At 40.3% G+C, this 27512-nt stretch overlaps 1 protein-coding gene across 2 annotated transcripts in view; it reads right to left on the bottom strand.

The window, feature by feature from the left end:
- The window catches only part of PTPRR (protein tyrosine phosphatase receptor type R), a 136155-nt gene that overhangs the window by 26543 nt on the left and 82100 nt on the right, over nt 1–27512 (bottom strand). For both annotated transcript variants that reach the window (XM_029963635.1, XM_018080836.1), the window contains exons 6-7: nt 8955–9141; nt 155–239 (exon numbers count right to left, since the gene is read on the bottom strand). In XM_029963635.1, the coding sequence (XP_029819495.1) occupies nt 155–239; nt 8955–9141 (272 nt within the window). The remainder of the gene's footprint in view (nt 1–154; nt 240–8954; nt 9142–27512) is intronic.

Here is a 27512-nt window from a genome sequence, read left to right as displayed (position 1 = left end):
GCACTGGGCTTCTGTTTTCTTTCTACATAGATTACAAATACAAGTATGAATGGGTACACAACAAGCAAATATAAAGACAGCTGGATTTTCACAGCAATATGTTCCCAAAGCAGGACTAAACGTCATATAGGAAACCATGGGCTAACTCACTTACTTGGCAAAATTGTTTTATAGCGATTTTTAGTTCCATGACTCGGGATGTCAATTTCTTTGGGATCCACAAAATTCATTGGTATTTCCTATAAAAAATAAATTAAATCAGATTGATGTTTCCAAAGGAGCCATGCAGGAAATTATCACCAGAAGGCCATCTGCTCTTACACAACTGTCTTTTGACATCAAAGTTATTAAGAAAAAAAGTGGTTCCCACCTCAAGCCTGTCAACACCCTTCCTTCAACAAACACAGGGAGTTGCATATTGAAGGGGTGACTTCCAAGGAACGCTTCTGATGAATTATTAAAAAAAAAGTTTTTACGGGATTAGGAGCAAGGTTAAAATGCACAGTAGTTCTAGAAAAGTGGAGTTCAAAAGTGCAGTACTGTGTCAGAAAAGAGCAATATTTTACATAATTGGGGGAGGAACTTTGAAAATAATTAAATATTAATATACGGCAAACGGTTTTTTTAAATGTTGTGCTAAGTCCTTAACAATGTCATTCAAAGACTTCACTTGTCTTTTATTTAAACAACTAGAATGAAGTGCCTTAGTCTTTTGTATTCAATGACTCAAAACTAATAAAAATCTAAATCTATTTTCTTACTTCTCATTTTGATCTTTTAGTGACTGATTTGCACTATCTTCTTTAAATATGCAGATGTGCAAGTAACTAATGTGACAGTTTCCTTGATGTGCCAAAAATATACAAATGATAAACTCCCAATGAACTTAAAATCAATGTTTTTCAAGTTGTTTGTCAGCATGAAAAGTAGAAATCCCCCAATTTTACATGAACACGATGTTTAACTTCTTTTAAGGGAGGGTAAGAATAATTTTGATTTTGAGGTCCCAAAACAGTGTTTTTACAGTTGAATAAAAACAACCCTTTTAAAATGGCAAGATGAAATATATACTTTTTTTTCCCTGATTGTGGGGGATGTTTTACCAACCAAAACAATCTGGCAAAATCACATTAAAAATTCTTCAGTTGACTCAAATCTTCATCTTTTTACTGAGTTTTTTTTTGGCCACCATTCTTTAAATTATCTTAGGGTAAGCTGGAATTTGATCTTCAGTAAATTAATTCTTCTACTTAAAAGAACAGCAATTACTAGAGATTTGGAAATTTCATGCTAGCCTGGGACATTTATCCTAAGAGACAACAGCATATTAAATAATTGCCTCTTACGGTCACATAGGAACATGAGGAGGATCTTTTGGCTTCAATCACTGGAAAATTTACTCATATATTTTTCTTCAAAATCATGTGGTTTCTAATTCTACAGGTGCAGGCCTGCCCAGGACTTTGGCACAGATGAGATGTACGGCCACTGTCCTTCAGACATGAACTCTGGTCCTGCTTAGCATGACTGACTTCTGCAGGGGTTTTTTTTAGAGGAACTGGGATGAGGCCTCTAACCAAGGATGTACCAACAGCAGACCTTTGCACAGGTTCACCAAACGGGGAAAGCTCTCCTCTCGCTTTTCTGCTTAAAGAGATGGCAAAGTTAAGTAAAATTTAGAGGGTTTATAATGAAATGCTGTGATTTGTTTCTGCTTCCCAACATGATACTATGTGAGTCTGTACCGATTCTTATTTTTCTACCTTCTCCGCCTTATATGGATGTGCTTTCTGGATCTTCTTTATTCTCCCTCTTCTTTCTCAATCTCCTCTGTGCTCTTCAGCTGACTCCTCAGAAGAAAGACTTACTGTGTCAGGCCAGCCAAAGTGGTGCTGCTAAGATACTCCTTCCTAGCAGGTACTTTACCCAGTCCTTTTTCAGCTCCCTGTGCTGCCATCTATATGATGCTTTTGCTATGTGTGGGATATTCTCACTTGTAAGACTTCATGCCTGCATAGATTTCATCCCTATTACCTTAAGTCAAACCATTGAAACAGGAGCCAGGCCTAAAAGAGTTAACTGAGATATCTTGGCCTGCTAAGAAACCCCAATACCTGTTTTGCTAGAAGAACATTTTAGGAGCACTGGTTAATATCATGTTCTGTTCTGCTCACTGGACCAAAGGCCTTACTATAGAAAGAATAGGAGTAGTACACACAGAGTAATAAATTACGTAATCTAGACGTTTGAACAAGATCTAGAAGGCCCAGAGCCAGGATTTTGCAAGCTTGAAGAATTCAGGTCACCTAACTGGTCAAATTGAGGAAGACGCCCATGGCGATCACCAGAGGGATGAAGGCTTGAGGAGAAGACCCCCAGAGCAGAAGACTGGCATGTCTGGAAAGACTCTGCCCAGAGACTAACCTACTTATTAATATGTATGTTAAATGATGTAACCATGTATCTAAAGTGTATAAAATGGCTTGGTTTTGCACTTCCAAGTCCAGAAAGTTTGTCCAGTGCAAGCTGGCTTGCTGCTCCCAACATTGAAAAAACCAATACCTTGCTGCTTAAAGATACAAAAGTCTCTGAGCAGTTCTTCATACCGGATTTTTCGGATTCACCATGTCACCTCTGTCCTGCTTCTGATGTCACTTTCTCCTCTGCAGAACTACAAAATGAGCTCCCACACCCTCCTCATATTTATCTCTGACTTTTACCACTTCCCAACAGTGATCTCCATGAGACTCTTAGCCTTGGCCCTTGGGGTCCAAACTGTTCCAAGTGGCTGACCTAGAGCTTCCCTGACTCAGTTCTGGGTTAGTATGAAGACCACCAGTGAATGGCTTCTGAAAGGTTTCCCTGCTGAACTATATACCAAGAGAGAGCAAGATGCTAAGCCTGTGTTTAATGTGATCTATGTCTGTCATCTACAGAGACTGGAAAAAGATGTGTGAGGAAGAGAGAGTCCTCTGCCTGCCCAGCCAGCGATGGTGGTCAGTGAGGCTCTCCCAGCTGCCCGGCTGTCTCCCTTGCTACGCCTGATGAAATTTTTAAATAGTTCATCATTTGTCCAGTTATTGACAGATGCCATCAAGTTGAAAACAGAAACACATTTCTCTGGGCCAACAAGGTCCATTAATAATATTCATCACTTACGTCCTGTAAACAATTTCTAATCAGTGGGCTCCTCCCAGTTGTAAGCACTTGTTAGGCCAAGGGCACAGACAGAAACCTGACAATACCTCGTGGATCACAGCCACAGACAAATCACTTATTCAGAAACTGGCTGTGAGAAACAAGAGATTATTCTAGAAAAAAAAATAAATCAGGATTTTTATTTATTAACAGGGGAGCAAACAAGCCCAGCAGACTGCAAATAACATGAACATGTGAAACTTAGCATTCAAAATCTGTGGCTGGATAGGCTATATATAGAATTGTTTTACTAAATGCATATATTTAATTCAATAATTGCAAATAATGTATAAGCTGCACACATTCATGAACTCAGTCACTCACATGCAATTATAAATGCATGTGCATACTGTTCATGGGTTACTTTCCCTCTCTGAGTAATACTCTTCTAATAACAACTATCCTGGCTCACATTAGCCTTTCAATGCTACAACTGTTCATACACTTGAAGAGATATTATTTGGGCCTCTGAAAGAAAATGTGGCAAAATTTAGGAAAATTGAGGCAGATAGTCATTATACTGATACCTCTATTTTTATGAGGACTAATTTTTATAAATTTAACCATCTGGCACTTTTCCATTCAGGACTGTATTTCCTGCCATTCCAGTATTTTGGGAATAATAAATTTTATCTTTTGTCACCAACTTCAGATAGTCTTTTGAATAGTAGCAGTTCAGGCTACTACATAAGTATATGCTGGGCAATTTATATTTCTTCCTCTTTGCAAATCAGGTATATTCTCCCAGCTAAAAATACCCCAATTTTTTGTCAGCGTTATTAAAAAAAAAACAAAACAAGAATATAGCTTAATTAATATTACGAAAAAATATTTTGCAGGTAATTTAAATATTTTACAATAAAAATAAGTAATGTCCCCTTAATTGTTAATAAAAAATTAGGTTTTAATTAAAGAACTCAAAATAACCTGAAACTGCTCATGTTTAGTTTTCCAGAGATACTGTGAACATTTTTCAGCTTTTTTCACACTTGGAAGTTTTTCATGGGAGCTAATAATTTTAATGTCCAAAAGACTGTCTTACTGTATTTCTTTAGCTAGTTAAAACAAGCTGAGTGAGCAGAATGGGTGAGGCTTATATATGGCGTTCTTTGCATGCCTCAAGTTCCTATTAAAGCTATTATACATAGCAAGGAAAATAGTAAACACATACAGTTCAACAGCTTCATCTTGAAATATGTTGCAAAAAATGGATTAAAAATGGAATAGGCAAGTCATGATCTTTTCAATAAAATGCTGTGGAAACACTGAACAGCCAAAGTCATGTTGTGCCCCACTGAGAGACAAATAAAATGTGACTCTATCTACCCAAAGCTGTGCACAAATGCTGTGTGAGAGGATTCTGGTAAACAGGATTCTATAAGGTGCCAAGTTGTCTGTACAAACTGTCTCCTAACGTGGGGGGTTTAAGCATGACGAAGTTATTTCTTCTGACTTTCCTGCCTAAGCAGTAGAATGGCAGAGAACCTATGGTATAACTGGTGATAAAAGTATTTTGGATGCTTGTAATTTTTTCTGTGTACACTGTCTGACCACTTTTTGGTAAAAGAATGGAGGGATTTATTTTTCTTAAGCAAATGACTGTTATTATAAACCCTGGTTTTTAAAAGATTAATAAAAGGGCTGCTTTGTAAGATGATATTATTCACAGCGAAAAGTGATTTTTAGAGTAAGATGGCATTCATCATCTATTGACTTACATGCAAAAATTGGAAAAAAAATGAAAGCCAAGGGATCATGTGCTCTAGTATGTTTAATAAGAAGTGCATTGTTTGTATGTCTTTGTTAGACCTGTAGTCTGCTCAAGGGGTTGTATATGTCTTCCAGCTCTTACATGCCTTGCTAGGTAATACCTGTAGAAGCAAAAAAAGTTAGGCTTAGGTTGGGTAGCTGATCATGTTAGGTTCCTCCTCTCTGGTATCCTCTGATAGCAACTGGTAGCAAGGCATCTAAGGGAACTAGAACAAGACAAGCTTTTCTTTGTATAGCACTGGTCATCTGATACTGCTCTTTTGGCATGAAAACCCATGAATATTCACCTTCTCCTTGCAATTAGGATTTTATAGACTTCTGTTAGAGCCTCTCATAGTCTCTTCCCTAGGCAGAAGAGTCCTGGGTCCTGGTCAACTTAGTATCTCCTGATACAGCAGCTGCTCTACTCTATAGTTATGTTCATCATATTCGGTATGTGCTTTGAGATGGGGAGATTGGAGCAGCGTGCAGTTGTGAATGCATTATAGATTTTTTCCAGTCTCATAAAGATTCTGTATTATCCTGTAGTTATTTTCCCAAGATTCTTAGCTTTCTATTTCAGAACCCATCAAAATATACAAAATTATTTTCTCCCACATGCATAACATTTTATTTATCAACCTCGGATTTCCTCTGCCTCATCACCATCATAAAATCTTTCTGTAATTTTTTTGAAGTCTATTTTTAATTTTACTACCCAGGGTAATCCAGTGTCATCATCAAACTTCACCATCTAACTATTTATTCCGTGTGCCAGATGACTTACGAGCATCTTTCTCAGTATCAGCTCCAGAACACATGTCTCTGGGACTCCACTTGTGACCTCCTTTTACACTGAGAAGCAACCAATCCTTCTGGTGCTGCACTGTATTGATTATTCATTACTCGATTGCATTTACTCGTATATCTATTGGCTTCTTTTTTTATTTTGATTCATTCCAGTGTCTCTGATTTAGACATTGGATTTCTAGGCACGCAGTTCTCTGAATCTCTTTTGGAGTCCTTCTGAAAAAGTGCTGCCTCTAGCCCTCTGATTCCTCATCTGCTGAAGCATAAGTATTGGTTACACTTGGCCAGTTAATACATCAGTAAACGCACATACGAACTCCTTTAGGGTTCCTGAGTGACCACTAGCTTACTCCAGTGAGTAATTTTCATTAATTTTATTGATTTGTTCTAGAATCTCTTCCATTAATGCTTCATTCTCAAACAGATCCCCCAGTGATCTGCTTAAACCTATTCTTGCCACAGATGTAGGAAGTTCCCTAAGTTCTTCTATAGTCAACACAGATGTAAATAATGCAGTCACTTCTCACCTACTGCTTCAACTTCTCCAGATCACTTTTCTGCCATTTTGGTCATCAGTTGATCCATGTACCCTTTGGTAAGTTTTGTGCTTTTGATCTGTTTAAAAATGAAGTTATGATGCTTTTAATTCAAAATCTGTTTTGGCCTGCCTTACTCAGCTTTCACATTCAACTGGCATCAGTTTATGCTCTTTTCTAATTCCCTTGTAAAAGATGCATCCTTTTTTCTGATAGCTTCTTTTATTTGAGTGGTTTGCATTACCAGCCTTTTTCAGAATCACAGAATAGGCCCAGTTGGAAGGGACCCACAAGTCCAACTCTTACCCCTGCACAGGACCCTCCCCAAGAGTCATACTATGTCCCTGAGAGTATTGTACAAAGGCTTCTTGAACTCTGCCAGGCTTGGTGCTGTGATCACTTCCCTGAGGAGCCTGTTCCAGTGCCCAATCACCCTCTGGGTGAAGAACCTCTTGCTAATATCCAACCTAAACTTCCCCTGACACAGCTTCATGCCATTCCCTTGGGTTCTGTCACTGGTCACCACAGAGAAGAGATCAGTACCTGCCCCTCCTCTTCCCCTCACAAGGAAGTTGTAGACTGCAATGAGGTCTCCCCTCAGTCTCCTCCAGGCTGAACAGACCAAGTGGCCTCAGCTGCTCCTCACACAGCTTCCCCTCAAGGCCCTTAACCATCTTCGTTGCACTCCTTTGGACACTCTCTAACAGCTTAATATCTTTCTTATATTGCAGTGCCCCAAACTGCACAAAATGTTCAAGGTGAGGCTGCACCAGTGCAGAGCACAGGGGGACAATCCCCTCCCTTGACCACCTGGCGATGCTTTGCCTGATGCCCCCAGGACACGGTTGGCCCTCCTGGCTCCAGGGCACTGCTGACTCATATTCAACTTGCCGTCCACCAGGACCCCCAGGGCTCTTTCCACAGCACTGCTTTCCAGCATCTCATTCCCCAGCCTGTACAAAGAGCAAGGGCTGCCCTATCCCAGGTGCAGAATCCAGCACTTTCCCTTGTTGAACCTTATATGGTTGGTGATTGCCCAGTCCTCTAACTTGTTGAGGTCTCTCTGCAAGGCCTCCCAGCCTTTAAGGGAGTCAACAGCTCTTCCTAGTTTTGTGTCATCTGCAAACTTGCATCCCTTCCATTCCTGGGTCCAAGTCATTTATGAAGATGTAGAAGAGCACAGGGCCTAAGATGGAGCCCTGTGGAACCCCACTAGTGACAGGTCACCAGTCTCATGTCACCCCATTCACTACTACCCTCTGTGCTTGACCTGTGAGCCAATTGCTCACCCACCACATGATGTGTTTATCCAGCTGTGTGCTGGACATTTTGTCCAGAAGGATCCTGTGAGAGACAGTATTGAAAGTTTTAGTGAAATCCAAAAAGATTTCATCACCTGGCTTCCCCTGATCAACTAGGTGGGTTACCTTGTCATAGAAGGAAATCAGGTTGGATAAGCAGGACTTTCCTCTCAGGAAGCAGTGCTGACTGTGACCAATGACTGCATTGTCTTTCAATATCTTCCAGAATAATATTATTCTCTATAACTTTACCAGGCACTGAAGTGAAACTGATAGGCCTGTAGTTTCTGGGGTTCTCCTTCTTGCTCTGCTTGAAATTGGGACAATGTTTGCCATCTGGGACCTCTCCGGATTCTCAAGACTGCTCAAAAATCATCGAGAGAGGTTTTGCCATGACATTAGCCAGCTCTTTGAGGATTCTGGGATAAATCCCATCAGGCCCCATAGATCTGTAGGGATCCAGCTGAGGCAGCAGATCCCACACAATTTCAGGATCGACTGGGAGTTGATCATTCTCGCAGTCATGGTCCTCCAGCATTCATGTAGAAGACAGATGCAAAGAAAGTGTTAAACGCCTCTGCCTTGTCTCTATCCTTGTTTGTGAAGTGACCATCCTCATGTTGTAACAGGTTGATGATATTTCTGTACTGTCTCCATTAATGTATTTGAAAAAACTCTTTTTATTGTCCCCCACATTTCTGGCCAGCTTCAACTCCAACTAATATGTTGTAATGTGCTTTCTCTGACTGAGTTTTTCTGCTCTGACTTGTTTCTACCTAGCCACTTTCTTCATTTTAGATTCTTACCCTTTGAAATGATAAGTACACTTGTAAAGCACTTCAGTTTTTTTGGTCTTGAGTATATTAGGTTGATGTATGGCATGCTTGTTAAAGATATTTGGACCTTGAGACAAAAGTACCTTTTGGACAGGGACTGTGGGTGTCTTCGTCTGCTCCAAAAAGTAATTTATAGTGACTAAAAATTTAGTGCTCAAATTGCAAACATACATGACGTTTACATGGGAATAAACAAAATCTCCAATTATTACCGTGTTTTCTGTCACCATAGCCTTCATGATCTCTTTGAAACTGTCACAGTGTTACAGTGCTGGCCATTTGTACTGTAGCTTTAATACAACATTTGTCCCATCTATGAATGGAATTTCAAACCCAGAGGAATCTGTTTTATCCGTGGATATGACTGACATAAAACATAAATACCACCTTGAAACTGTCTAATCTGCCCTGTGGAAATTAGTTGTACCTTGACATTAAGGTGTTGCCTGACTATTTTTTCCCCACAGTTTCTGTTGTTCCAGTTATGTCAAAAATTCTCATTTAAAGCTTGTTGTTAAACTCACCATGAATTCTGTTTGAAGTAAATGAGAACATGCAACTGCGTCTCGAAGCTGCTGCCGTGTCAGGACGCGGCCAGCTGACTGTAGGTATTCCATCGCTACTTTTTCTCGTGGGGTTGGCACAGTGATGAAAGGTTCAACACTTCCCAAGCTGCTCATATCCAAAGTCAGTGAGACATTGGACCCTCGTCTGCATTAGAAAATAATTAACACAGTTATGCGAGATCTGTGTTACCATAAGTCCCATTTTCATGCAGCTGATCCTGAATTATTTATGCACCCTGACTTTCTGTATGGTCCCTGATAGATTTGGGTAGGCAAAGACTGCAAGAGTGGCTTCACTGGTAGCACTGAGTGGCCAGAAAACCAAGACTATACACACTACCTATTCAATCTAACAACCTGCAAGAATAGTGCACTAGGGAGCAACTCTTTGGATTATTCTTGGAAGCAGAGCTGTTCCCTATATGCTACCTTATCATTACGAACGTCAAATGTGAAAGTGATAGTAAGGAAGAAACGTTTCACAGAAAAAAAACAGGGAATATATTTCTAACTGATACATATAACAACCTGAAACAAAATTCACAGTTATGTCAGGTGTATGTTTAAGAACCTACTGAAATATATAGAATGGAGGGAGAAAAATTGATAAAATCAGCAGAAATAAGTGGAAAGCCAGTGCAAACATTGTGAGTACCAAAACAGCAGAAAATGTGTCATGTTAGGTAGGAGGGAAGGGCAAGGTAATAAACAAGCTGTGTCCCAGGAGAAGGAATGGTCACAGACTTAGAGGGGTTATTTGGAAATGCCAAAAGTCTCCTGCAGGACAATCACATTCATAACATTTCAATTTCTATAGGAAAATAAAGTTGGATTCTACAACAACTCTGAGCTGTGAAAATACAAATAGAGCACATTCCAGTGTGCTTGGTATGTGCCCTATTCTTTTTGTGGCTTTCTCCAAACAATGTTTAAGAAAACTGTCTTTTTTCATAGTTTCAACCCATCAATCAAATGTTATCTACTCAACTCTTAACTTTAGGCATACTGATTGCAATAGATCCATGCTCTGTGAATTGTGATGACACAAATCTCTAGGCATTAATCAACATTTTTGTGTTTACTAAGCAGAAATCAGTACTATAAGACTGACAGACTCAGCTGTCTGAACTGGACTAAAGTCGCTCAGCTCAGTGTAAAAGTCTGTAACATTTACCAAGCAGCTACGCCCATACAGAGATAGGACAATGCCAGTTTGATTCCTACCTCTGCATATGTATACCTCTCCATTCATGTATACTTATGGGGAAGTTCTTTGGATTCTAGCTGCTCTACCATGCTCAGATATATACAAACAAAACATAAGATTGTCTCAAGTCTCTCCTAATAGTCATCCTGCCAGATCAGAATACAACTCTACACTTTGACCACTGAATAATCTATTATCCAGTAATTACAGTTTTTATGTTAGAACTCTGCTTGGTTGGGTGCATTTCTTATCTGCAGAACTCTGCTGGCTGAGTGTGACTGCACACCTCTCTGGACACTGGAGTGTTGTTAAGATATAACTGTCCCTTTTACAGTAATACCACATATTATTATAAATATGATACAGACATCATCAGATAGTATCTGTGAGGCAAGTGCTATTAATACTGGGGGAATGTTTTCCTCTATAGAATCACAGAATCATTAAGGTTGGAAAAGACCTTCAAGGTCATTGATCCAACCTTTGATCAAACACCGCCATGGTTTAGTGTCAACTAAACCATAGCACTAAGTGCCACATTCACCTGTTTCTGGAATACTTCCAGGGACTGTGACTCCACCATTTCCCTGGGCAGCCTGTTCCAGTGTTTGACCACCCTTTCAGTGAAGAAATTCTGTCTTATGTCCAACCTGAGCCTCCCCTGGTGCAACTTGAGGCCACTTCCTCTTGCCTGTTGCTGACTGCCTGGGAGAAGAGGCTGACCCTCACCTTACTACAACCTCCTTTCAGGTGGTTGTGGAGAGTGATAAGGTTTACCCTGAGCCTCCTTTTCTGCAAGCTGAAGACCCACAGTTCCCTCAGCCATCTCTCACAGGATGTGTGCTCCAGACTCTTCACCAGCTTCATTTCCCTCCTCTGGACAGGTTTCAGTACCTCAATGTCTTTCTTGAAGTGAGAGGCCTAGAACTCAACACAACACTCGACTGGTGAGGTGCAGCCTCACCAGTGCCAAGTACACCAGTGCTGCCCTGGTTGTGCTGGCCACATTATTTTTCATAGAAGCCAGGATGCCATTGGCTTTCTTGTCCACCAGGGCACAGTGTTGGCTCATGTTCAGCTGGCTGTTGACCAGCACCCCCAGGAACTATTCTGCTGGACCCCTTTCCAGCCACTCTGCCCACAGCCTGTACCACTGCCTGGGATTGTTGTGACAGAAGTGCAGGACCAAGCACTTTGCCTTATTAAATCTCATACCACTGCCCTCAGTCCATCGATCTAGCCTGTCCAGATCCCTCTGCAGAGCTCTCCTACCCTCCAGCAGATCAACACTCCTGCCCAACTTAGTGTCATCTGTGAACTCACTGAAGTTGCACTCAATCCCCTCGTCCAGATCATCAATAAAGATAACTGGGAGCTGGAGTTGTTTAGCCTGGAGGAGGCTCAGGGGAGATCTCACCACTCTCTACAACTACCTGAAAGGAGGTTGGAGCCAGGCGGGGGTTGTTATCTTCTCCCAGGCAGCTATCAGTAAGACAAGAGGGCATGGTCTTAACCTCCGCCAGGGGAGGTTTAGGTTGGATATTAGGAAGAAATTCTTTACAGAGAGGGTAATCAGGTATTGGAATAGGTTGCCCAGGGAAGTGGTGGATTCACTGTCCCTGGAGGTTTTTAAGATGAGACTGGATGTGGCACTTAGTGCCATGGTCTAGTAACCACGGTGGTAGTGGATCAAGGGTTGGACTTGATGATCTAAGAGGTCCTTTCTAACCCAGCTGATTCTATGATTCTATGATTCTGTTATTCTATGATTAAACAGGACTGGCTTCAATACTGAGCCCTGGGGAACCCCACTAGTGACCAGCTGCCAACTGGATGTAGCACCATTCACCACCTCTGGTCTACATCAAAAGTTGCTTGTGTTAATACTTGCATTTTACTGGTCTTTCATTATTCATTGTTGGCCCACAGGTATTTGTTTGCATGCACATTTGAGCAATGTAACCGTATGAGCATAACACATTTTTTTTGTTCAGGTACAACTCTGATGCACTTTTCTTCCTCTTATACATTTCAGCAGTAATTTTTTTTAAATGAAAAGATTTATATCATGCCAGTCTGCATGAATAGAAATTACTCCAGTCACCTGTCACTCACCTGTCACTTAGCACAGCAAAAAGCAACAATGGCCAAGAGACAAGGCCACCTGGTAGAATCAGTGAATCTCACATTGTGCCATTGCGTTCACAAGCCTACTTCAGCTTTACTTCAGCTTAGGCGATGGGTGGGTGGCAGCAAAGGCTTTGCTGCCCAGGCCCACAGATGGTAACAGTGAGTCAGTGATGAAAGTGGAGGTGGAAGGGGCGAGAGGTAGCTGAGGTGTCTGCAAGTGGCTGGCTGCCTCCAGGGCTAGATGGGGACAATTTCTGTTGTCACAAGGAAGTGTGTGGGGTATGATTCTGCTATTTTGCTAAAAGGTAGGCAGAAGTGAAGTAGCATTCTTAGCAGAAATAGCGAGTAACTGATATATGCACAAACTACCAGTATTGCTCTGTGACTTGCTACACACCCTGCATGGCACTGAAGCCCTGGCTGGCAGTACCAGCACTGACGCCCAAATCCAGAGCCATGACAGCCTGGGAGGTGGGCACACCATGAGCCGGCTATGGTGGCCGCTCTCAGCTGGACCCTGCAGGAGGGTGCTGGCTCACATACCCATCCCATTTCCCCAGGGACTACCGCTGCCTGTGGGACAAGTCAGTCCCCAGCTCCAGGCCATTTCTCAAGGAAAACATCCTTTTAGACCTCTCTGTCATAAAAACTCTCCTGTACAAGCACCTCTTCTGACTGTGACTAGCAATTTCTTCCATGGAAAAAGGCAGTCTCTCAAACAGGTGGCTCTGAGGGTATATATCCCAAATCCAGTCTTTTGAAAACCATCCAGAAATCCAAAGAAGAGCTGTGCAATGAGTCCCTGTGAAACTGTTTAGGCTACCTTTGGTTGAAAAATGGGTAGCAATTTAGACCCAGACATACTTCTGGGAGAGCCTACTGGGATTTCCTAATATAGAGGAAAAATATTCTCATTGTCCAGTAACAAAGTACAGTGAAAATGTTAATATTTTCTTTGGCTTTTACATTGTTATAACTGACAGTCTTGGCAAAAAGGCTATTTCCTTTTTAACAACAACAAAAAATATACCTGATCTAATTATAACTGTGAGTTTATACCTTTTACCATTTATGGGGATTATTGGTGAATACTGGTGTTGAGAATCAAATAACTTACTCTGGAAAGAAGAACTAATTTTTAGGTACATATTTAATGCATTAAAAGCTACATTTTTGATTGAATAAAATCTGAATATAGGGCAAGAAATAGTTACCTGAAAGATAGCAATCCTTTTAGAAAGTCCATAAGAGGATATATAATAGAAATAGATATATATATTTATATAGAAATATATAAATATGAGCATCTCAAAGAACCCTTTTGAAATATGCTTCAGTTAATAATTTTTTTTTAATAATGTTTACATACATTAGCAATACTAACTATTACCAATATTAGCATTAATTATGCAAACTTCTTTATTGCATTCTTTATGCTATGGAATAGGGCTGAAAACAAGACATACTGCATTGTCTTGAAAGATGAGGGAGGGTCTGAACCCACTGTATGCTTGTATGTTCTAATAGAAGATGCTTATAGTCTCAGATCCTCCTCTGGACTCCTTGGATTCTCTGTGTTCCTCCAACAGTTAAAGTCTTCACTTTCTGTTGAAGAATAGAAAGCAAAAATTCTCTTCTCTTTTACTACCTCGATGGAAAGAGTTTACGTAGTGAGGTCACCTTTTCCCACCTTATTGGAAGGGATTGCACAAGGCAGGCCACAGAGCAACAAGGAGCCCATTTTTAGTAAGTATCTCTTGTCTACAATAGGTTTTGAATAAAGAACTCACAATCATACCAGTGACACTTCAAGTCAGACAATTAATTTTTCTTGGACATATATATATATAGAGAGAGAGAGATAGATATAGATATATATGTGTCTGTGTGTATGTGTACATGTGTATCTCCTACTACATACAGGTATTTTTCCACTTCAAATTAGAGTAAGGGAGCCATACACATGGGGTTTCCCTTATTTATTAATATTTTCTACCTTTTTTGACATTTAAATAACTTTATATTCTTTATGTTCCCCATGTTAATAGTCCGGGCCAAATTAGAGAAGACTTTGTTACAGTACACCTCTCCCAGCATCCTCTTGTTGTGTTTGATGGGGAAGAGCACCATGTGAGGAGTCTGAGGAATTGTAAACATTTGCAACAACATTATATTAAAATCATCACGAGACTAACACTTCTGAAGTTTCAGCAGCTGGGATAGCCACCTTATTGGGTACGTAAGTGCTGTCAGGAAACCACTTATGTCTGTGTATTGTCTAGAATCTCAGAGAGGGGTTTTACCACATACTCACAGCCTTCTTTTCAATTGGATAACACAGACAAGTCCACTGATGAGAAGTCCCTGGAGTATTTGAAATAATACATCTATAGAAGTAGATTTTATTACAGACCATGATAAAAAAAAATTAAAAATGCAGTATTTGTTTGAACACACTCAAAAGGAAACTCCACCTGTCCACCTCAGAGGGCCAACAGGTTACTAAAGCCTATTAATCATTAGTGAGGTCATTTCCGGGTCTTCCCTGACCCTAAAATTAAGCCATAGATGGTGATTATGAAAATCCAGTTGCCCGACCTGTTTTCCCAGTTGTTTGTTTAAGCTAGGTAGTTTCTTTAAATACACATTCCCATGTTTATTCAGCACTCCCGAAAAACGCTACACCCAGATTCCTGAGCCTTGGCTTCTCCTTCTCTCTAGTGGTTTTGGAAGCAGCGGTGGTGGCTGCTGCCCTCCAAAAGCCATTGACCTCTGACCTCAGCGCTGTGGACACAGGAGGTGCTTCCTCCTGCACCATTGGCCCTCCATCTCTTGGCCAAGCCGCTTTGCAGCCGAGGGGGGAGCCGTGTTGGGCGTGTGGGGGGAAGAAAGCCATTAATTAACACGAAGAGTGGCGCTGGCTGTGGCTGCTGGGGAGGGAGTTTGCTTTGGGTCCTCAGATCCCGCTTGTACCAAGGAACACTCTGCAGGGATACTCTCCCCGGGTTTTACTAAAGAGAAAAACACCCCAATTCCCCTGTGCATTTTGTTTCTGAGGTGCTCACAGACTAGGGCTAGACATGGGTCCTGAGTCTCTCGCCTTGCTGCTCCTTCTCAGCCGCAAACGCACGGGATGCAGGTGGGTTTTGCACTGCTGTGATTGCACTGGGAGAGCACAACTAGGCACATGCTTTCCAGCACTTACTACCTTACTGGTGCCAGACTTTAGCTGCATATCTAGTTTTATGTTTCAGTAGAGCGATTCAAAGGAAAAAGAAAGCAAATTTGTAAACAATAGAAAAAATACTGGTCTTGGCTTTCTTGCTGCTTTTAGTAAAACAGGTAAGGGAAAACATGGTCACACAGATGAACTAATGTGACATGTAAAGCTGTGGTGATGTGTGAAAAGTAGAGTAACTGAGAAAAGGAATTAATGTTGATATAAAATAAATAAAAATAGCAAACTCTGACTTCATAAAAAAAAAATCAGTGTTGAAAAAAGAAAAAGTAGAAAAGCAGAAGTACAGAGAGGTTAAAATAATCTTTGCAAAGGACTGAAGATACTGCTGTTTCCTTCCAGCCTCAAGCAAACACTAATATAGATTTTCTAATAAACAGCTGAGACATTTCTTAACAAATGAAGATCTATAATATCCATTACAGACAGTCCTCAGAAGGTTAAGAGATGGCTCTCATTTGAAGTGAAATATAATATGATAAATTTTAAAGTAACGTTCACAGTATTGCTAAATAGTTGCTTCTAAGAACACTTTAGGTATTTTTCAAAAATGTATATATATGATTCTTGCTCTGTACTTGCTATCCTGAAATACATATCCACTATGCGCTGCTGATATGACTGGACATCTTGGGAAAGTAGAGATGAATGAGAGTATGGTTATATCAATGGGTGTCATGATCTCTTGATTTGTTTCTGACCATCAGCATACTATCTCAAACAAGCCTTCTAAGCATACAATAAAGATCCATTATTGATCACCTCAATTTGAAAAACAAACATTTGTGAAGGACCAGGAATCAGAATGGGAACAATTTCAGAAGTGGAAAAAGATCTACAGCGATTGAAAGGACTTTATGATACAGACTTTACAGTTATTATGTATATACACATTGTATGCTTCCCCAAAATTTGTATCTCCTGGGCATGTTAAGGCTTGTCCACTTCCCTGCTTTCCTGCAGATTGGCTGGAGAAGCTGCAGAGAGGAGGCAGTCTCCATTTGCCCTTTCTTTCCCTGGTTCCTCCCAGTTCCTCCCTCTTTCACCTGTGCCCCTATCCTGATTTGCTCTCTCGTTTGTCTGTCTCATGCCCCACCCTATGTTCCGGCCCTTTCCCCCCCGAACTGATAAAGAATCCTTCGCACGCCTCAATAAACCATTCTACCTGCACCCTACCTTGTCTCCCGAACCTGTGTTGTGCCACAGTCCCATCCCCCCTTCGGACCGTGGCAAAGATTCATTTCTTCTTGGGTATACATTCTTTTCTTGGAAATTTAGAGCTCATTAGTTTCAGTTTTCTGTTGTGCTGCAGCACATATTAAACAATATTCTGATAGAAAACTCCACGAGTTCTGATAATATACAATACCCATTAATATAATTATCCTCTTATTTAGTCTTGATTTCAACAAAGGACATTCTATATCATCAGTATTAGTTTGAGAAAATAATTAAAAATCATTAGGTAACTGTGTGAATGCCATCCTAATATTTTCAAACAGTACTTATTACATATATTGTACTTTTCATTTTTACACTCCTAGGTGCCTTATACACTGTCATACAGATGCTGTGGGCAGACCCACGATGAAAACTCAGTTTCTCAAATACTCTGCTTCACCTGCTGACAATTCTGGGTTGCTGCTGGTTTTCACTTGAACAAGGGCTGCAGTTTTTAGGAAGCTACTGAGACCTCAGGTTATCAATACTTTTCAACAAACCAAATCTATATCATACCCAGACTGAAGTACTCAAAAATCAGAAGTTGCAATAAACCAATTAACAAGACCAAAGGAGAATTAGAGTTAGAAGCAGGACTAAAACCCAAAGTTCCCTAAATCTGTGTTATTTCTTAAGTAATTTTGCAATCAAATGCCATAGGTAGTCTTCTATGAAGGAAATTGATCTCTAAATGACTTGAAGATTCAGTACTATTTATGTCTATAATTTACTTAAAAAAAACAATTGCAGAGGAATACAAACTGATTTTGATAGAAAATCTGTAACTATGAATATAAAGTGACTGATTTACTTTGCATTATGGCCAGTCTAAATTTATACTGTTACCTTGAAGGATCTATTCCGCTCAGCTCATGTTTGGCCATTTTGCAAAAACTTTACGATGCACAAAACAAAAAATTCAAGACCTGAGTTCTACCTTCAGCACTTGGATGTGCAGGTGGTCAAAACTTGATCTTCCCCCCTTTCCTGCTATCTCCTGACATACCAGTGCTAGTTAAAACACCAGAAATTACCTACTGACCTCCTATCATGTGTGGGAACAGTAGACCTCTCTTTCTCTATAGGCTCCTGGCCTAGTTTCCAAAGCCTTATTCCTTTCACAGATTAACCTTCCTCTGGCTCTGATTTTTCCTCTCCAAAGAGGAGATCCTGGACAGATAGGTAGATATTAGCCCAATTTTCCACAAACATGCTTAACAATTAAATGGTTAGTATTACTGATATTTGTATTATTTCTACTCTGTCTCGCAGTCATCTGCACCTGACACAAATCCTGTAGCCATTGGTATGGGCAGCCCCATCTCACCAAACAAAGGACTTCATTTACAGGGGGTAGTGTGGACATAAGACTGAAGCTAATACCTATCACCAGAAAGCGACAGATTGAATATATTTAAGCTCAGGACTGTAAGAGAGGCAATAGGATGAAGTGTGCATCTTGTAAAGAATATCTGCCACTTCTGCTCATGTTTGCTCTGCCACACAGCTCTCCTCATAATATTCCAGTGCTGCATTTTTATTTTTCTCCATTTATTTATTTTTTATTTTTCTCCACTTATTTATCACTTGAAAAACTGATGAAAAACTCTGAGTCTGAGGATGCCTCTGATTCTGAGCAAGGCATTTAGAAGGGATGACAGCAAGCTGTGTGCCTACTGAAAGGAGAAGAGGGATATATGGCTGCTGTGAGGCAAGACTTCCAATCCTCTGCAGCTTCCCAGCTACAAGAAACCTCCTTGCAGCACCTGGCAGCATAATCCAGCCCTCTCTGAGTCCACAGAAACTAATCAGGAGCCTCAGCTATAAAGTTTTAAATAGCTTTTCTGGAAACTGGAGGCACTTCATGTTCTCTCCAGAGGGTCTGATCTTGTTCCCACAGACATGAGCGAGAGCAGGACAATACCTCTAGCACTAAACTGCAAAAATTTCTAAGGATCTACTCACAGCTCAGCAGGTTAAAACGAGCTGAGGAAACAGTTTTGACAAGTACTTCTGGATTAAGTTTTAAGCAATCAGTATCTGGTTAGGACAGGAATGGCTCAATATCCTGTAGAGGAAAATAGCTGACATGAGTGTAGTTTCAACTTTCCCTCTTTTAATCAGGCTTTCTAATGTACTGCCAATTCACTGCTGTTCTGCCCTCGATAAGGCTACACCGCTCAACTACGGGAACTGACTGTTCAAAAATGCAAAGCTTATACAACCTCCCATCTTTTCCTGTAGATTACTTGTACAATCAAATTGCATTTTGTCACGCAAACTTCTCTCTTCAATAAAATTTGAATGGCAATAAAGTTTGAATGGCAACATAAAGCTCTGTTTCTCATTCATAGTCACATATATGTGTCTCCAGCGTGACTGAAAATTGAGGGAAATGTTCAGAAGTAAAAATAAATGAAGATGCCAATTTGTTGTGCTTATTTGAGCTGTTTATTCAAAGAGCAGAACAAATGTTTACTAATTTATGGTTAATTTTCTTTAGACGGGAGAGCTTTAATTGAACGCAGTTTTGTTTATTGCTGTTATTATCTCCTTGCACTGCAGCATTGCTCTATTTCATACTGGAGGCCTCATGTCCTGGATGACCTGTTCTCTCTCTGATTAATGTACATGCTAATTCAAACCAAGCTACAAGGAATATAAACAAAAGGGATTAAAAGAATAGGAAAATGGAAAAGAGAATGGAGAATAATAAGAATTGACTGCTAGGGCTCCACATATTAAAAAAATGCACAACTCAAGGAGCTCAGATAAAGCATTTATTTAAGGTAAGCCAAGAACTGTTAAAAAACCCCCACATATTCTGTCTGCTGTATATTTTCCTCAAAAACTAAGAAAAAACCAGTCTGCAAAATACTTTTGTCATATTTGTATGAGTTGCCCCTCTAGGATTTCAGTTCGTAAGTACCTCCATGACACCTTGGAGGAGCTGTAGCCATGCACCATCATTGTCAACTTAGCCCTCTTCTCCAGGTGCAAAGCCAGGTTACTTTTCCCAGCACATAGAAGGCTCACTTCTTTGGTGAGCACTACAGCATGCCCAGAGGGTGCTTGCCTGCATTATACAGAGAACAGCCTACCTAGGAGAACTGATCTAATCAGTGAGGATGAAGAGGTGCAACTTTACATCAATAGCTTCTAGGAAGTGGTTTTTAAAGACTGCTTAACTGAAATTCTTTGCTATTTAATTGGTCAGCCATATGGTTATACAAATTAATAATGGATCTTAGATTTTTCATCTTTTAGATAGAAAAAATGTTGGGGTTTTTTTTCATATGTAAGTCAATTTAGCTTCATGTATTCCATAATAATTAATATCTTAAGCACAAACTCTACTTCCCTCCTGCAACTGCTGCTCATTTAAGGAATATCATTTACTACCCTTAAATCCAAACAAGCAAATATATAATCTATTCACACATTAATATCCTTCAATACTCTTTTGAGGCTTTAAACAAAACCAGCTAACCTGGAAAAAGACATGGGCAGGAATATTTGCAATGTAAATGGGCAGTATCTTCAGACAGTATCAATAAGAGAAAATTATTTTTTATTGTGACTTGAAGACTAATCAGTACAATGAGTTCTTTCCTGGTGAGTTTGCCATTTGGGAAAGACAGGAAGGAACATCTGGGAAAAGAGGCGTTTACTACACTCTGTCAACCTTAAGATAAAAAAGCACATTTCTTGTTTATTTGACTTGGTCTTCATTATCTTTAAACTACTGCAAGTGTCACACGGAAGATTTCTAAGAAGACAAATGAATTGTTAGTGCACTTTGAAGAAATTACTAAACAGCAGCAGTTTCTGAAGAATGTAAAACCTCCAGACTCACATTGTTGCTCAACAGAGCTGCGCCATCTATGGACATTTCCAAAGGGATCTGGCAGAATGGCCCCACTCAGTCACACCATCTAAGACTGCCTCTACAGACCCCAAATCCTTGTAGCTCATAGACTTCAGAACACATAGTTCCATTTCCAGGGTAACTTACGTGCCTAAGTTGTTTTATGAGTTGATGGGATTTAGGTTCTTAGAGACAGGACCCCTCTATGTGCATTTAGATCTGCTGTTTAGCTGCTTCTTAAGTCTCCAGAGCTGACACCTAAGCTAGGTCTATAAACCTTTCTCTCTTTCCAGCTTTTTTTTCTTGATCCACTTTCACAGTCTGGCTTTCCAGCCTTGCTTTCTACGGGAAGGCTTGCTCAAACAAGTATATTAATGTAAAAAGGGCCTGGATTCCCTTTGAAAATAAAGTTTAAGAAATCCACTTAGGCTTGCAATTTGAAACAGCAATGCTTGAATGCTTTTAAGACAGCTGTAAATGTCTGCATACCAAGATGTACTTTATCTTGCACTTCAGAGGTTAGATAGACGTTTAAAAGGGCCCATCTAGAGCTGAAGGGCTGATGAGGAAGACAGGCAAGTGACCTTGAGCTTTTTTCTACAGAGCTTAACAGATCCCTTTAAGTCTACAGCCCTGGCCACTGCCTGTCTTCATCAGAGACATTCCTATAGGGGACTGCATAGGCAGGGCTCTAGAGAAGGGAAATGCATCTGTACCTGTGCCCAGAGATGAAGACCAGAGCAAAGGCTTTCTGGATCTACCTTCTCATACACACCATCAATGAGTCAGTACAGATAAAAAATTTCAGAGTGAAATAATGACAATTGCTTCAGATTAATAGTCTTCTATTAGCAAAAGATTATTGACATTAAGAAACTTAAACAGCTTGATTTAAATTCACTTCTATGAATTTGAACAGGAGAGGGAAATGTGAGGATTCTGACAAAAGTAGTTTCCTCTAAATACACATTGCATTATGAAATAAAGAGAAAGGAGATAACTCATATCTGAAAGATAAACCAAACTCACTCCTAATCTAACCTCCACCTCATCTATCTTGGTACAAACCCTCTCAATACACAGGTCTCCATACAGCTAATGGGTCAGGTTAACATACATTGAAGACAGTAATGTAGAAATATGAACATAAATTTGCTGTACTGTGTAAGGCCAAAGGTTGAGCAGTATCCTGTTTTCAATAATGGTCAGCAAGAAGAGGTTTTAGCAAAGAATGCAAGATCAAAGCAAGCAGGAATTACTTATTACTTAATTAATACTGTTACTCATTTTTAGTACATCCTCCATCTTCTGGCACTCCGTTGTTTAGGAATGTCCTGAACCAAAGGGTGCTTCCCCATCTATGTGCCTGGTGTCCTCTCTTGTATGTTTTTTTCTACAGACATCTTACTTAGCCTTATGACCTCTGCACTGCCCCAGGATGATAAGCTTTGTAGCTGGGAGCCAGGCAACAGTGAACACTCTACATGGGGACTAGAGGAGTACTTAAACCATCTACATTTGCAAAAAATCTTGTGATGAAGCAGAAAACATTTATTTTGTTTTAATCTTATCAGTAAATTGCAAATGTATTCTCTGTAGCCAGAGGGTTAACTTGGGGATTAATTACAATACCGGCTTTTTGCTTTTCACAATGCCTCCTTCTTTTGCAAACCTATTCAGTATTGTGGTCTGTGGGCCAAACTCTCTTCCCAGATATCTCTATAAATCCACAGAGGAAAAACAAGCTAAATAGAGTTTAAAGTGAAACAAGCCCATGCAAATTGTATTTATTAACCATTGTGTATTTTTCTGCCCTTCTGATTGTTTTCCTTAATTTGTTGTAAGATTATGCTTTTAGGTCCACTATCAAATCCAGGGAGAGGAACTGAAAGCCTCTGGACTATATGCAGCAGTCCTCTGGTAGAATTTTTTACAACTCAGGAAGGATTTGAGACATTTCAAAAACAGGAGATGCAGCTGTTGGGAGATGGTGGGAAGTGGAAGTGCCAGCCCTGGCAGAGGGGCAAACTCAGCTACCTCCTGCCCAGCACCAACCCTGTCTTTCACTGGCAGCACAGTTTTCCAGGGAGCTACTACTGGTCATTCTGAACCATCAGGACTGAGTTCCCTAGAGAAACATTGTACTTCACGACATTTTTCTGTGTGGGAATTATATACAAAACTTCCCCTTCTGATTCCTATCGCATATTTGAGCGGTCATTTGAAGTTGCTGTGTTCTGTTTCGCTCTTGTTATCAAATCACAGTATTAACATAACAAGGATAATTATAGGTACCATAAATTAATAACAACAATACACTCTGTTTGTTAAGCATCAAAGTATATTCTTTGATAGGGAACATAAGGGAAGTCCCTGTCGCAGAAAGAAATATCAGTTTTGTAGCTTCTTATAGACTCCTCTGGTTAGAGAAATGAATGGAGAGTTCAAGAGCCCAGGTACTTTACGAAGATAGGCACTGATTTGAAATACTATCTTAGACCAGTCACTTAACCAATGCCCCACTTGTCTTTGTATGAAAATCATAAAAAGAGTTGCTGAAATGTCTTGGCCATACTTAGCTAAGGTTCAAAGTCAAACTAAACTGGAGCATCATCTTGGATGTGATGGTATCAAAGCAGACAAATAACTCTAGCAAGAGCCTGGTTGAAATGTCAGTGTTGTATGGAATCAGCTACTGCCTCTGGGCAGTAATTCTTTGGCCCAACCATTCTCATAGTATACTTTGGGCATCCTCATCTCTGCCATGATGCTATTGCTTCTCTACTTCCTGAGGCATGTTTGATTGTCTGTACACATTTACTATCTTGTCTGATATTTAGAATGTAGGTCTTTTGGACAGAACATTTCATTTTTGTGAACTTATGGAGTCTCGCACATAGGGATCCTGATCTGTGACCAAGGCTCTCAGGTACTTTATTAATAAAAATGCTGAAGAGAATTTCCCACAAGAGCTGAGAAATACTCTGGCCCACAGATTTACATGCAGCATTCTTTGAGCAGAGGTGTATTTGCAAACAAGGGACATTTCTGCTATCTAACAATGTTAAGATTTCTGTACATACTAGCTCTGACTATGTAAGAGATCTCTTCTGAATATCCAGAACCACATTCTTCAAAAATGAAGCAGTAAAATTAGTCAACTGTCATAATTTATAAGTGTTCTCCTGACACTACACAGAAATAAAATTAATTATGATTGCACTCGAAGAGATTTGTGGTCTGGAATATGAACTGATGGCTCTAATATAAGCTGGATGTAAGTGCTTCCAGCACATGGCTTCTTGCAACTCAAAAAAATACTTGGATATCTCACATTGCAGTTTTGGAGCCACTTTGATGTTTTTCTTTTCTTTAACTATTTTCTGTGTCTGTTCATAATATTTTAAATTAAGGGGAACTGAATTAAGATCAGCTTTCGGTTGCCCTGTAGAAGAAATGGCATGATCAGAGATAAATGCATTCTGAAACAAGAAGAAAGGTATTTTTGTTTTAACTTGAAGAATTAAACTTTTTCAGACATGAATGGGGAGACTCAAGGACACTTTTCTATAGAACCCCCAAATGTAAAAAATCAACCTTCCTTCTAAATATCAAAACTCTGTATATCTGATATGGTTGCCTCCTTCTACACTGTTTTCCCGAAACCAGTACTTGTGGGTACTAGTCAAGGGCTCATGAGATATTTCCTGCTTAGAAACCAATGTCATAAAGAAACTGGTGCTCCTCTCTTGCCCTTTGCCCTTACCACAGAATTTCTAACCCACCATTGTGAAAAGGCGATATACTTGGTTGCAAATGTCACAGATGGACACATCCTGCTACAGGCTGAAACAAGGTGCTCAGAGCATTCAAGCCCAGCTAACACACATCTCCTCACTTTCCCAGATGTCCAACTCTGCCTGCACATTAGGACAGCTGGTGAGGCAGCCACAGAAACCATGTCTGGATGGTCAAGCATAGAAAAGAATTGGAGGCAGAGAGGTGTTGAGGAAATCAGTCACTGGAAAGCTGCATAAGAGTTTAACCCTCTGATCAAACAACACTTAAAATCCCAAACCTGCTGCTCAAGAAGAGAAGGGGATTATTCACACAACTCAAATTACTCATATACTCAGGGTAACAATGGTTCCTGTAAATCTAAGCCTCAAGAAGCATTTAAATATTAACATGGATATTTTCCCTTGGGTTCTTGTGCCACATGTGACTTTTCAAAAGATTGGCTGGACTAATCACTGCAAAACCACCAAAACTGTCTACCAGATGGCAGTCACTGATTAATTTTTCTTAACTTAAGCCAAAAAGGAAGAAAGTGTGATGGGTGGAGCCGTAAAGACAAGCACAATCAACATCCGACCAAATAGGGTTTCCTGTCACCTTGGGAACAACACTGATTGGCACTGCAGTTTCCTGTGTACAAGCTAAAACCAGTAGCAACTGAAGTAACAAGAATAAATGCCAGATAAGAGACGACCTGGGAATACAATAAAATTATTATAAAATTTCTGACTAAACCACAGAGGACAGTAAAGGCAAAACCAAGGGTAGGCATGGACTGCACACTAAATGCAGTACTCCCTGGTACATGAGAGCAGAGGACCATGAAGCTGCATCAGAAAATTTTTTCTAAATACGGATGGGCTAATTTGCCTGAATTATGCACTCCCAGAAGTGAAAGTCACGTTCTTTGAAGAGCATTTAGTTCCTTGCAAGAGAAGGAAAAAGGGATGTGGGACAATTTAAAGCCGAGATGGAAACAGGAGTGGAAACATACCATCTAACCCACACTAATCTGAAGTCATTTGTAAGATGTGCCAGAGACACAGGGAAAAGGACTGTGGGTGTAAGTTTGGGCAACGGTACATATTTGCATTTATTTAATTAGATTGTAACTCCCACAGAGTTTTGCTTCAAAGACCTCTAACCACAACCAAAACAGCTTCCCAACCAGCCAGGAGTCAAATAGTTAAAGTACGTTTTTTATAGAGTCTTTGTTAGGCTGGTGCCTGAGTTCACTTCCCCTCCAGAGAAAGGGGAACATTCCTGCCCTCTTCCTACACTGCAGATAAGCAAAGACATCTGTAATGGGCTGGACAGAATAGACATTTGTGCGACTTAAAGGTCTGGCACATGCAGAAAGTTTTTAGAGTGACAGTGCACTAACAGAAATGTTTCACAAATGCAAGTTGGAGGCACAGAATTATTCTCTCTTGAGTGATGAATCCACATGCTAAGACAGACCTCTCAGGTACTGAGCAGGAGACCCTCAAAGTAGGATCCCACCTCATGTTCCCTGTTACTTAGAGGTAGCTTCTCCCACCTCAGTAGGTGAAATTTTCAGCCCTTGCCCTTACCCTGTCACCCAGAGTGCAGGTGCCAGCAGTCAGAGTGTGGCTTTCCAGCTAGTTGAGATGATCTGAGGAGAAGGAAACCACAGTGTAGGGCTGCAGGGAGACCCTGCACTGGAAAGAGAATTACTAAAAGGCCATAAGCAACTGCCCACAATCAGGACTGCTCCCCTCATGTCAGCTGCTGCACCAGCTGTGCACTTCTTCAAGTGCAAGCTAAAGCTTGAAAAAAAATCACAGTGCCAGGAAACAATCCCAGCACTGAATGACAGTGCTTGTGTATCAAGCCTTGCAGCTCCAGTTTGTTTTTAGCCTTTGACAACATGAGCACTAGAAAGCAATTCACTGTCAGAATTTGGGAACAAGCATGTGCACAAACCATTTTTGTAGTCTGCATCCATTCCCCACTCTTTTGAAGGTAAAGTGAGCTTGGCAGTATGGACACAAACTAATTTCTGCTAGGCAGCCTCAGGGCAGTAAGTGTTTCTGGGTGTATTGAATTTATAAGTGGATGTCCCATCCCTGGAAGTGCTCAAGGCCAGGCTGAATGGGACTTTGAACAACCTGATCCAGTGGAAGATGTCCCTGCCCATGGCAGGGGGGCTGGAACTAGATTTTCTTCAAGGTCCCTTCCAGACAAAACCATTTTATGGTTCTATGATTCTGTGATCTTACAGACCAGGATGTAATATAGCTGAGAAGTGTGCCAAATGAGACAAATGTATTTTTAAGTCCTTGAGAAAATGGTTTTTTTTGGTTTTTTGTTTGCTTTGTAATTATATTCCCTCACTCTTCTTAAATGATGTAGACAAATAGTAGCAGGTAGGACTTTTGCTGTACCTCATGTTAAAGTTCTCCTCTTCACTGCACCTCTTCAGATGGACACAACACTCAGTCATCCTCAATCCAGTGGTCAGGAGTACAGCTGGAGGAGGTTTATATGCCAGGTAAAAAGTGCTCTAATGAGTTGGTGCCAGAGACACACCAGAGCACAAAAGTTCCTGCCTCCCACCTCAAACTCAGTTACCAGTCCCTGGTGCTTTGCAAATTCCTTCTGATAGGAAATCACCACAAAGCTGTTCTCCAGCTCATACTTTCGTGTTCGCAAATAGCTGTGTTCAAATAATTACAATGACATTTTCCTGAAAACAATCCCTAGGATTTAAATTAGGAATGCAGAAAGCATATTCAGCACCACACAATAGGGCAAATTTATCCTCCAAATCTATGCAAAGCTAGTATATTTTAGCCAGGAAATTCAAGGCCCCTTCCTGTAAATATATTAAGTTCCCATGCTTGTGCAATAAACTACAAAACCTGGCATGTTTACAGAAATTGCATAAATGGCTGGATCTATAGTTTAATAATTCGTGTGTCTATGTAGAATGACTAATAAAAGAGAATAGTTACCAATATTAACAGTGTGATTTTTCTTCCACCTCCAAACTTGAAACCCAAACTATTCAAGATTTTCTTTGTAAAGGTA

Source organism: Manacus vitellinus, unplaced genomic scaffold, assembly GCF_001715985.3.
Source record: "Manacus vitellinus isolate BGI_N305 unplaced genomic scaffold, ASM171598v3 scaffold_5_pilon, whole genome shotgun sequence".
Taxonomy (NCBI): domain Eukaryota; kingdom Metazoa; phylum Chordata; class Aves; order Passeriformes; family Pipridae; genus Manacus; species Manacus vitellinus.
Note: the sequence above shows the minus strand (reverse complement) of the source record. Positions and strands in the feature narration are given on the sequence as shown.